This window comes from Argopecten irradians, chromosome 6, assembly GCF_041381155.1.
Source record: "Argopecten irradians isolate NY chromosome 6, Ai_NY, whole genome shotgun sequence".
Lineage (NCBI taxonomy): Eukaryota > Metazoa > Mollusca > Bivalvia > Pectinida > Pectinidae > Argopecten > Argopecten irradians.
In genome coordinates this window covers 24,022,665-24,034,968 of record NC_091139.1, presented here as the reverse complement: position 1 = coordinate 24,034,968, position 12,304 = coordinate 24,022,665, and the positions used below count along the sequence as shown (strand labels likewise).

General features: G+C 34.6%; 1 protein-coding gene across 1 annotated transcript in view; it reads right to left on the bottom strand.

Moving 5' to 3' along the window:
* Window positions 1-12,304, bottom strand: part of LOC138326403 (protein EFR3 homolog B-like) — a 36,152-nt gene that overhangs the window by 19,980 nt on the left and 3,868 nt on the right. The window contains 8 exon segments of the mRNA XM_069272514.1: window positions 3,530-3,578; window positions 4,476-4,632; window positions 4,963-5,094; window positions 6,879-7,016; window positions 8,263-8,384; window positions 8,736-8,886; window positions 9,883-10,010; window positions 10,395-10,493. Coding sequence (XP_069128615.1) covers window positions 3,530-3,578; window positions 4,476-4,632; window positions 4,963-5,094; window positions 6,879-7,016; window positions 8,263-8,384; window positions 8,736-8,886; window positions 9,883-10,010; window positions 10,395-10,493 — 976 coding nt within the window.

The window sequence follows — 12,304 nt, the reverse complement described above, 5'->3', positions numbered from 1 at the left end:
CTCACCCCACAAAGGAGGGATAACTCCTATTTCAAGGTTTTAAATTCACCCTCTGAGGGGATAAGTCGATATATCGAGTGTTAAAACTCACCAACAAAGGGGATAACTCATATATCAAGGGTGTTAAAACTCCACCTCAACAAAGGGGAATAACTCATATATTCAAGGTGTTAAAAACTCACCATCAAAGGGTGGAATAACTACATATAATCAAGGTGTTAAAACACTCCACCAACAAAAGTGGAATAAACTCATATATCAGGTGCTAAAAAACTCAACCACAACAAAGGGGGAATAACTCGTATATCAAGGTGCTTAAAATCTCACACAAACAAAAGGGGATAACTCATAATTTCCAAGGTGTTAGAAACTCACACAACAAAGGGGGATAACTTGTTATGATCAGGTGTTAAAACTCACCAACTAAAAGGGAGATTAATCTCACTATATCAAGGTGTTTAAAAACTCATCCAACAATAGGGAGGATAACTCTATGATATCGAGATAGTTAAAATCTCACCAAACAAGGGAGGATGACTCATATGTATCAAGGTGTTAAAAGGGCTCCAACAACAAGGGAGATATCGTATAATCAAGAAGGTGTTGAAAAGCTCACCAAACATAAGGAGGATATCTACATTGATCAGAGGTGTTTTAAATCTCACCAACGAAAGGCGAGGGATGTCTCATTTTTCAAGGTGTTAAAACTCTACCATACTAAAGGGGGAATAACGTCATTCATAGTATGCAAGGTGTTAAAACTCCCACCGAAACAAAGGGGAGTAGACTGGGGTTATAGATCCACAAGGTGTTTAATACTCTACAAACAAGGATGAGGGATGACCCGTCATGTATCAAGGCTGTTTAAAAACTCACCAACATAGTGAGATGATCTCATATATCAAGGGTTTGTAAAACTGCAACATCGAAAGGGTGATACATGTAATATCATGTTGTTTAAAACTCACCAACATAAGGGGGTTCGTAACTCATGTATCAAGGTGTTAATAACTCGACCAATCCAAAGTGGTATACTGATATATCAATGTGTTATAAACCTCACCATCAAAGTTAAAACTCACGTTTTAAAACAACAAAGGGAGATAACTCATAATTATCAAGGTGTTGTAAAACTCCACAAACAAAGGGGATAACTCATGTTTTATAAACTCAAGGGTAAAGTTTTAAAAACTCCACCTAACTCATAATATCAAGGTGTTAAAACAAACAAAGGTGAGATAACTCATATTCATCGGTTCAAGGGGATTGTTTAAAACACACCAACAAAGGGGGATAACTCATATATCAAGGTGTTAAAACTCACCAACAAAGGGGGATAACTCATATATCAAGGTGTTAAAACTCACCAACAAAGGGGGATAACTCATATATCAAGGTGTTAAAACTCACCAACAAAGGGGGATAACTCATATATCAAGGTGTTAAAACTCACAGAACAAAGGGAATAACTCATATATCAAGGTTTAAAACTCACCAACAAAGGGGATAACTCATGTATCAAGGTGTTAAAAACTCACCAACAAAGGGAGATAACACATGTATCAAGGTGTTAAAACTCACACAACAAAGGGGATAACTCATGTATCATGTTATCAAGGTGTTAAAAACTCACCAACAAAGGGATAATCATGTATCAAGTGTTTAAAACTCACAAACAAATGGGATAACTCATAGTATCAAGGTGTTAAAACTCACCAAACAAAGGGGAGATAACTCATATATCAAGGTGTTAAAAACTCACCAACAAAGGGGATAACTCATATATCAAGGTGTTAAAACTCACCAACAAAGGGAGATAACTCATATATCAAGGTGTTAAAACTCACCAACAAAGGGAGATAACTCATATATCAAGGTGTTAAAACTCACCAACAAAGGATAACTTGTATACTCATATATCAAGGTGGTAAAACTCACCAACAAAGGGGGATAACTCATATATCAAGGTGTTAAAACTCACCAACAAAGGGGATAACTCATATATCAAGGTGTTAAAACTCACCAACAAAGTGGGATAACTCATATATCAAGGTTTTAAAACTCACCAACAAAGGGGATAACTCATATATCAAGGTGTTAAAACTCACACAACAAAGGGAGATAACTCATATATCAAGGTTTTAAAACTCACAAACAAAGGAGGATAACTCATATATCAAGGTGTTAAAACTCCACCAACAAAGGGAATAACTCATGTATCAAAGTTTTAAAACTCACCAACAAAGGGAGATAACTCATATTATCAAGGTGTTAAAACTCACCAACAAAGGGGGATAACTCATGTATCAACGTTATTTAAAACTCACCAACAAAGGGGATAACTCAAATAAAGGTGTAAAACTCACCAACAAAGGGGGAAAACTCATATATCAAGGTGTTAAAACTCACCAACAAAGGGAATAACTCATATATCAAGTTTGCTAAAACTCACCAACAAAGGGGATAAGTCATGTATCAAGTGTTTAAAACTCACCAACAAAGGGATAACTCATGTATCAAAGTTTTAAAACTCACAAACAAAGGGAGATAACTCATGTATCAAGGTGTTAAAACTCACCAACAATTGTGGGATAACTCGTATTATCAAGGTGTTAAAACTCACCAACAAAGGGGATAACTCATATATCAATGTGTTAAAACTCACAAACAAAGGGAGATAACTTGTATATCAAGGTGTTAAAACTCACCAACAAAGTGGATAACTCATATATCAAGGTGTTAAAACTCACCAACAAAGGGGGATAACTCATATATCAAGGTGTTAAAACTCACCAACAAAGGGGGATAACTCATATATCAAGGTGTTAAAACTCACCAACAAAGTGGGATAACTCATATATCAAGGTGTTAAAACTCACCAACAAAGGGGGATAACTCATATATCAAGGTGTTAAAACTCACAAACAAAGGGAGATAACTCATATATCAAGGTTTTAAAACTCACCAACAAAGGAGGATAAATCATATATCAAGGTGTTATGATTCATCAACAGAAGGGGGATAGGTGTTAAGACTCATCAATACAAAAGAGATAATTCTTACATCACTGTGTTGAAACTGATAAACAAAAGGGAGATAACTATATCAAGGTGTTACACTCATACACACAAGGGGAATAACTCATACATCAAGGTGCAAAAACTCAACACAAGAGGGATAGGTGTTAAGACTCATCAACACAAGGGGGATAACTGATTAAGCAAGATGTTACTACTCATCAACACAAGGGGGATAACTCGTACATCAGGCTGCTAAAACTCATCAGCACAAGGGAGATAACTTTTTCATGCTATAATTGCTTCACAATGCAAATAATTATTTCTTAACATTGAATAAACTAATTCACATATTAAAACCACCAACCTAAGACCAGTGCCCAATTTATAATTTATAGATCATGGAAAGCTAGTAGTGGATGTAATATATTCATCCACATGTAATAGGACAAAATAGACTTTTTAATATCATATCCAAAATATGTCCATTGCTATAAGAAGCAGACACTTACCACTACCTAAGGAGTAGCCTCCTGCAGCTATAAGTACAAAACAGAAGGACTAGGCTAGCAACATTTGTACATTAAACAGAGCTATTGTAAAAAGAAGGACTGGGCTAAACCAGTAACCAAAAGGAGAGCTAATGTAAAAAAGAAGGACTGGCTAGCAACCAGGGTACATTAAACAGAGCTAGTGTAAAAAGAAGGACTGGCTAGCAACCAGGGTACATTAAACAGAGCTAATGTAAAAAGAAGGACTGGCTAGCAACCAGGGTACATTAAACAGAGCTAGTGTAAAAAGAACGGCTAGACTAAGAGCTACTGGACTGCTAGCAACCAGGGTACATTAAACAGAGCTAGTGTAAAAAGAAGGACTGGCTAGCAACCAGGGTACATTAAACAGAGCTAGTGTAAAAAGAAGGACTGGCTAGCAACCAGGGTACATTAAACAGAGCTAGTGTAAAAAGAAGGACTGGCTAGCAACCAGGGTACATTAAACAGAGCTAGTGTAAAAAGAAGGACTGGCTAGCAACCAGGGTACATTAAACAGAGCTAGTGTAAAAAGAAGGACTGGCTAGCAACCAGGGTACATTAAACAGAGCTAGTGTAAAAAGAAGGACTGGCTAGCAACCAGGGTACATTAAACAGAGCTAGTGTAAAAAGAAGGACTGGCTAGCAACCAGGGTACATTAAACAGAGCTAGTGTAAAAAGAAGGACTGGCTAGCAACCAGGGTACATTAAACAGAGCTAATGTAAAAAGAAGGACTGGCTAGCAGATATTGATTTTTTTTAAAAGATTCATGTCCTTAATCAAAGAGTGTATCATTGCTGAAGACACTTTTCACAGGTCTGTCATCTGGAACTGATAGCTACAGGTTGATATAAAACAAGACAGGTCAAAGTTTGTCTCCTTGTGGTAGTAGAACTACTTTATAGTGCTATCCCACTGAATTATACTACATTGGTAACAGTTTTACAGTATGTATACATTGTATGTACAATATGGTTTTATAAACACATACATCACACACTTACCTGTACAGAATACATGATAATATTGAAGCATTTGATAGCAAAGTCATTGGGCACCCAAAGTTGGTGGTTGTCCATATGTCTGTAAGAAATGAATGATAGCTGACTCTTAATACATATACACTGGTTGGTCATTTATATCTCAGAAGTTTACAACATTTTGTCACATACAAAATGTCAAATCATCAATTACTCCCTTGTTACAATCAACAGTCTACTATATTAGAATTAAGGTTGTGAAAATTGGTAACATTAATTAAATTACTTGGCTAATTGGTTATAAAAAAAAATTAACACAAATTTACCAAATGAGACCTGAAAAATAGGTAAAGGTTATCTGAGGAGAATTTTGGAATTTCCGCACTCTGTCAGTGGTACCTGTTATTTTGTTTTTACACAGTTGAATACGTACATAAGAACAGGGCGAAGGACAGTCCGGATATTGCCATAAGATCCACGACACACAAGGTCTCGGAACACCTGCTCAGCAATGTATGCTGGATGTTCCTCATCTTTGGGACTGTCCAAGTCTAGGCGCATAAAACTGCAAAAATACAAAGCTAATATATAATTTGTTAAGTTTAACTACAGCAAGAACAAAGCAAACATTACATGTTTCAATTTTGCAACATAAATGTTTAGTCTCAATATGTCTCATAGTTATAGGGAATAATTTCAGATGCAAATATTTATTTTATTGCACATAATAGCATTAAGTTAGACCGTCCCTTCTAGTTTCCTCTCAGGGATTTCGTTCATTTTTTGATATTTTAATTTTGGGTATACCCTGACCACAAAAACCGCATAAAAATAATATGTCCCCAGGTTAATTTTTCTTCCAGGGTTGCTTAAAGATATGTATTAACTACTTAATATTCCGGATTTTAAGGATTTTTTAATAAATAATATTTCCTCCTTGTAACATCACTTAACATATAAAGAATATGCTCGTAACATCTTCATACCTTCAGTAGGTGATATATAATTCATCACTATATCAAATAAGCTGGGTTTTCCACAATAAAACAAAATATCGTTATTTTAAAAGTAATTCCGGACCCAATTTTAGTGAAAAATTACATCAAAATAGTTTTCTTTTTTTCTGAAAAAAAAATGATCTAAAGAAAAAACAATGTTTTAGTATTTCTATGAAGATTGGCCTATTTGCAATAAGAAAAGCCAAAGGAAACTATACCTCACCAAATTATTTTTCAAAATATGACCAATTTGCTTTCTAATACCCTTTAAATTTTAGCCTGAAAAAGTTAAAAATACGCGAATCTTAAACGTTTTATGTTATTCATTTACCTTGGTTAGTTTTCTATATATATTATATCATATGAGTATACAAAATAACATAATAATTACATATCTTCATGATTTTATTTATCTATTTTGCAAGCTACATGTAGGCCTGACCTCAAACTTTCAAAAAGAGTCTGATTCAGCAGGAAATATATAAGCTTATTCTGAGACAAATATTTTGCTCTATGTGATACTGTATTAAAAGGATTATTTTCCGTAACAGCATATTTCAAATCATAAGAAAAGATTTTAAGAAAATATAAAATGGAAACATGTTCCAGCAATTTTAATTCCGTATATTGTTTGTCTGTTTCCGGACGAAAATTAGCATATCGGTATGTTACGATTCGTATCTATCGAAGCTCAAAACTCAAATGTTTGCATTCAAAACATCACTAACTTCCTTCAGCATTGATATACTGTGGGAATTAAGATCTATCCTGTAAAAACATAGGTACATAGAATGCCAGGCATGATGATGTTCAGTTACTAGGCTTACTGATGCGAAGTTTTTCGTTTTGGGTCCCCGTCAATCTGTGTATTCCATATGATTGTTTAGCGACCATTATGATTCTTGTAATTTATTTCATGCACGAATCTTCAAAATTATACTATATTTAGCGACTAGCACACAGTTCACACCTTTAGATCGGTACACGTCAAGTAAACACTTGGAAAGCTAGCAGACAAAATATTTGCGGATATCCGAAGCAAGTTATAATAGGTAGGTACGGAGAAATAAAATATGTTTGCCGGGATCCGACATTACAAACGTTTTGACGTCACAGAAGGTACGGTCTACGTTAAATATTTTTCAATTGAGATAGCAATTGCATTCACAGTTTTTGGGCTTTTCCTTTTTGTTCCTTGCATTTGTGTGAGATATATATAAATTTAAGGGTTTTTTTATTTTGACTTTTTTCGAAACTAACATTTAAAAGTATATCGGAAAAGCTACTGAGGAAGTAAACAGTACTGTAATTACTTTTTTTACATTATTTGGCTGCTGAGGAATGTACTTACCTCTTATTGTGCATGTTATAGAGAAGAGAGGGAACAATTTTATCCATGTGGACATCCTCCCAAATATTGACCTGAAGATCATCACTGGCCGTTTTCCTCACTACGCCCTGTAGACCACGGAGTCCTGCACTCTGTATTCTAGCATGGAAATAAAGTTATATATTAGACCACGGAGTCCTGCACTTTGTATTCTAGCATGGAAATAAAGTTATATATTAGACCACGGAGTCCTGCACTTTGTATTCTAGCATGGAAATAAAGTTATTTATTACATAATTTGTTTACACCAATCTATATATGAAGTAATATAATATTTTCAACTATTACACCGACCGTTCAATAAAACCTTGTTATATTGCACGGTTCGAAGTTATATTGCACGCTTCCATGGAAACGTTATATTGCACGGTTCGAGATGTTATATTGCACGGCTTTAGGAACACCTCGCTGTTGTTGTCTAGTTTTGTAGAAAACCTCTGAGGAATCGCGCGCAACAGTGAGTTACGTTATTATGACGTCACAAAGGTTCACGTTCAATTTCGCGCTAGCTTTATAGATCTCGAAACAAGCACGTCATGTAGACGTTATCGAGTAGAGGACGAACACGGCGAATGTATTAGATCAAAAGGCTGCATGCAGGTCTATATTGTTAAAGAAGACAATAAGACATCCAAACCGGAGTTACAACGTGACGTACGTGGTTTATACGTCAATCTTCAATAGGATGTAAAGCTTTTCCGTACGGTACGGTGCTGATGATTTTGTTAAGTGATTGTCGTATTCATTTTATAATAATATTCAACTGAGAAACTGGTGATTATGTAATAAAACAAATATTTCATGGGTTACTGTGCTCTAGTTCATAATATTTACCCCTCGGTGTTGGTAATCAACAAATATTATATTGCACTCGGCCTTCGGCCTCGTGCAATATAACATTTGTTGATTACCACCACCTCGGGTTAAATATTATGAACTAGAGCACAGTAGGACATGAAATATTTGTATAATATTAGGACCACAGAGTCCTGCACTTTGTATTCTAGCATGGAAATAAAGTTATATATTAGACCACAGAGTCCTGCACTTTGTATTCTAGCATTGAAATAAAGTTATATATATTAGGCCATAGGGGTATTGTAACATGGAAATAAAGTTATATATAGGAGGCCATGTATTCTAGCATGGAAATAAAATTAACATTTAAATCAGCACTGAATTCATTTAAGAACTAGTAAACTTGTAGTTTCAGTCTCGAATGATGAAAAGCTAAGAAACAAATGTCACAAGATCTAAAATACTTACACCTACCCTACATACATGTAGAGGTTATATACCATAATATATGCACACTGTGTACTTGATCACACTTAACATTATTTACCTTGTCCTAATTTCCTCGCTAGGAGTTCCGCTGTGACACATGGAGCTGAACTTTGACACAAAGAAATCATACCGTCTGTGATAGGATGGCGTGTCTTCTTCTATATTGGTGAACTTCACAAACTGAAAAGTTAATTCATATGAAGCCTAGAGTTTTCATACCAGCACAATTTCACATAGAGATAATACAAGTGAATATATTTCATCAAAATAACTACTTTCACAAAAATCTCCTTCACATACTGAACCTATGTAGTCATAATGATATTACTGTCAGCATATAGTGACAAGATCTTTCAAGTTAAGTAAATTTTCTTACATTGATCTATAACAGGCTTCTTTAATGTTTTCAGCTTATATATCACATATATCAAAATTTCCCAACAATACTTTTGATTCATCTAATACCCAAATCTATTCTGTGACGTTTGTGACCACAAATCTTCTGTTCAGAAAACAACAAGCTTGACTTACCGATTGTGTAGCTAGAATTTGTAAGTCAGGTTCATCCAACTCCAGGAGTTTCTGGACCATCTTGAGGAAGCTCTCAACAAACAGATTCAGGGAGTGGGAGTGACAGGACACCAAAAGCTGGTCCAGGGCATCCATAGCAACAAAGATCAGACTGAAATGTAAAGAAGGTATCTGTAGAATAATGTATAAGTTAAGTAATAATAACTGTTATTTTCCAGATAACATAGAATCCATATAAGTGTATGTCTGTAGGATACAAATTACTTGAAAGAGTAAATTTCCCAACTTGAAAGGGCTATCCCATGTGGTGTGCCAAGGAAGATACTGGGGAAGGGAAAACGAAAGTGTGATGTCATCAATGCAGACTGTGCCAATTGTTGAAGACATCATTAATTTGGACACATTGGAATATCCCTGTGATGAACAACCGAAATTTCACCATTTTTCATTTAAGTATTAGAGAAAATAATAAAATAAGGGTTTGTTAAGTGGACTGTGATATCTCAAGTTCTCAACCCTTGTGAAAGATTTAATTTGGTTGTTAACAATGGGCAAGCCTCATGTTGACAAGTCAAAATCATTCACTCAGGTTGAGATATCGTTGTCAACTTGACACACCCATGTAAGATTCTATTTATCAACAAGATCCATATATCAAATAATATTACATAACATAGTCTTGACTCGCTCAACCTGATCAGACTTAAAGACTAGAGATGGGGAGAACTAGGCCTTATTTTAAAAATAAACAGGTCCTTCCACTGAGTGGCGATTGACCAGGAAAATCAGCAATGTTGTGCTTTTGCTTCTATCATTGAATTATGTACAATTGAATAATGTACAGTACATGGGTTATTTGATCTATCTTGGCAAAAACAATATGGATACAATGTTAATTAAAAACCGGTAGGTACATTTGATGCATACACTTTTCAGCTAGGATGTGCATGACAATTTATCACTGATCATGAGTGGAAATATGTTTTTAAATTACATTTGGACGGTGAACTTTTAACAATATACATGTACAGCATACTTTTAACTACCTATGCCACTTGCCTACACCTATTACCCTATTTAAGTTAACTAATATGGTACTGGCCTGCATAACACTATACATAGGTCTTTTTTGTCCTGGAAAACTGACCCTATCCTTCGTCTGTGTATGTCACTGGCAAGCTTTTTTTCCAGGTAGGTTCCGATTCTGTCCAGCTTCTCAGGCGAGGATATGGCATAAAATGTCAGCTTGTCCATCTCATTCTTAACCAACCCATCCTATCAAAAGTAATTTTGTAAAACAAAATTATTTCTTGGTGAAAATTATACATTACGTGATAAATTCAAAATTTGTTGTATATAATTATAATGATAAATTTTCAATTAATTATCCTAACTAGGCTGACTATATATATATATATATATATACATATGTATCTAGTCTGCCTAATAAAAGAATACATGTTAAATATCATTACAAAAATAGCACCACATATTTTGGTAATTGACATTTATGTCATCCAGGTACATGTACATGTTTATGGGATGTCAATATTATATTTTTAGGAATGAGTTTTCTTTAATTTCATTCTTGCCTTTATGTCAATTAAGGCACCATATTTTTTTTTATATTATTTTAGAATAATATGAATGTGAAACTACCTCGGGGTTTACTGGGAAAATGTTGTCAACTAGCCGTTTCCATCTCGGCTTCAGGGCAGAGAAGCAACCACAGCAACCTGGAATTGAAAATTTGCAAAACTAAGTTAGTAATATATAGCAGTTCAATAAGTATCTATAGGCTAAGCTTTCATGATAGACATTAAATACAACTTTACATAAAAGCACATTTAATGATACACTATAATACATGTAAATCTAAACCGTTCCAACTTCCACTAAAGTTATAATGTTTTGGAAAAAAGTTACAACGTAATTCGTCGGGCACTTCTTTTTTTTATAAGGGTGCAGACAAAATGCGAAGCACTTCTAAAGTAACACATACATGAAAATATAAGAAAAAACACAATCTTCAAAATTCAATCCTACACACTGACAGCTTTAGTTTGCGGCCACCATTTTTTTATCCACTGGAAAAATCCCATCAGCGTGAATGCGATGCTTGAAGTCAGCTCATTATATAATCAAGTGATTCAAACGCATTGAAGATCCGACCAACGTAATCTTTATCCGACAGAAGCTCAGTGCTGTTGCTCTTTATTTGCAAGCATTCAACTGATAGACTACTTTCAATATAATCACCTGACCAAAAACGGCATATCTGTTACTTTTACTTCTCTCATATGTTGGTTTCCTTCTCAAATGGGGGTTTTGGGACAAAAAAGAGTGCGAATATATGAATAAAAATAAACAAAAAATTCAGCTCCGTTATTTCCTGAAATTGAATTTTTAAACATTGCATTATTCATAGCTTACTGATCTGGCGGCGCCCTTTAAGGCCTTGCCTTCAGCTGGTTGGGGACACTCCCGTATTTGCAGGATAGGCCTGCATTTGAGTATTAGTCCTGTATTTGAGGGATAATTTTGTTACTCAAATGCAGGATTCTGTGAAATGAAAATGGATAAAGTTGTTTTAAAAATTTGTATCAAAAAAGGGCGTCATAATTTTCAGATAGCCATATTAACTAATTGGAGACTTTATGTTTTTGTGTATGAACTAGAAATCTATTATCTCACTTTGTAATAAAGTTACATTTGAATTGCTCTCCATAAGCAATAGAGGTGATTTTGTTTGTGACTTACAAACATTTAGATAATGAAATTTGCAGGCGGTATATGGAATTTTCAAATTATTATTTGCCTAGATGAAATAAATGATTTGTTTTAATGTCCAGGAGACAGGAGTCATCTCGTCTTTCCGTGTCAACACCAAAATAAAACTAACAGGCCTATTCAAGGACACGTCCTTGGCCTAGCTACTGTAAGATACTGACCATGTATATATATCCGATGTAAATCCTCAGATATATAATTATTTATTCTGTAGTAATAGAGCTACATGTACATGTAGCCCTCGCCAGATATTGTGAATAGTTTGAATAGGCATGTTTGCATGATATATTAAAAAAAAAATTGAAAAAAATTGCCGCCGGTGGAGAATCGAAAGATCAGAAGATCTGCACGTTAACACTAAACCAGATTTCTGCTTTTTTATATACAGTGATTTTTTTATAAGAAGCAGATAACATTGTTGTATGATAGAGTATTTCCTTATAGGAAAAATAAAAAAAATGTAAATGTAATGTGCATGTAGCTGTTGTTTCAGCATGAAGAAAAGTGAAAAAAGGATAATAACACATTGATAACAAATCACAAAGTTTTTTGTTGTTCTTTAATATACCTGGTATACGATAATCTTTGTTATTTTATTGATTTTTTTCTGATATGCTCGAACGTCGTTGAAGACACCCCCTGAGAGGAATGAGCTAGATTTCGCCGAGACGAAGCACACGCTCGTGTTACGTTGATACGGAGAAAACGACAGTTTTCATTTTATACCATGGAATATCAAAGTTATATTATGCATTGAGAAATTGTACAATACAATCTTT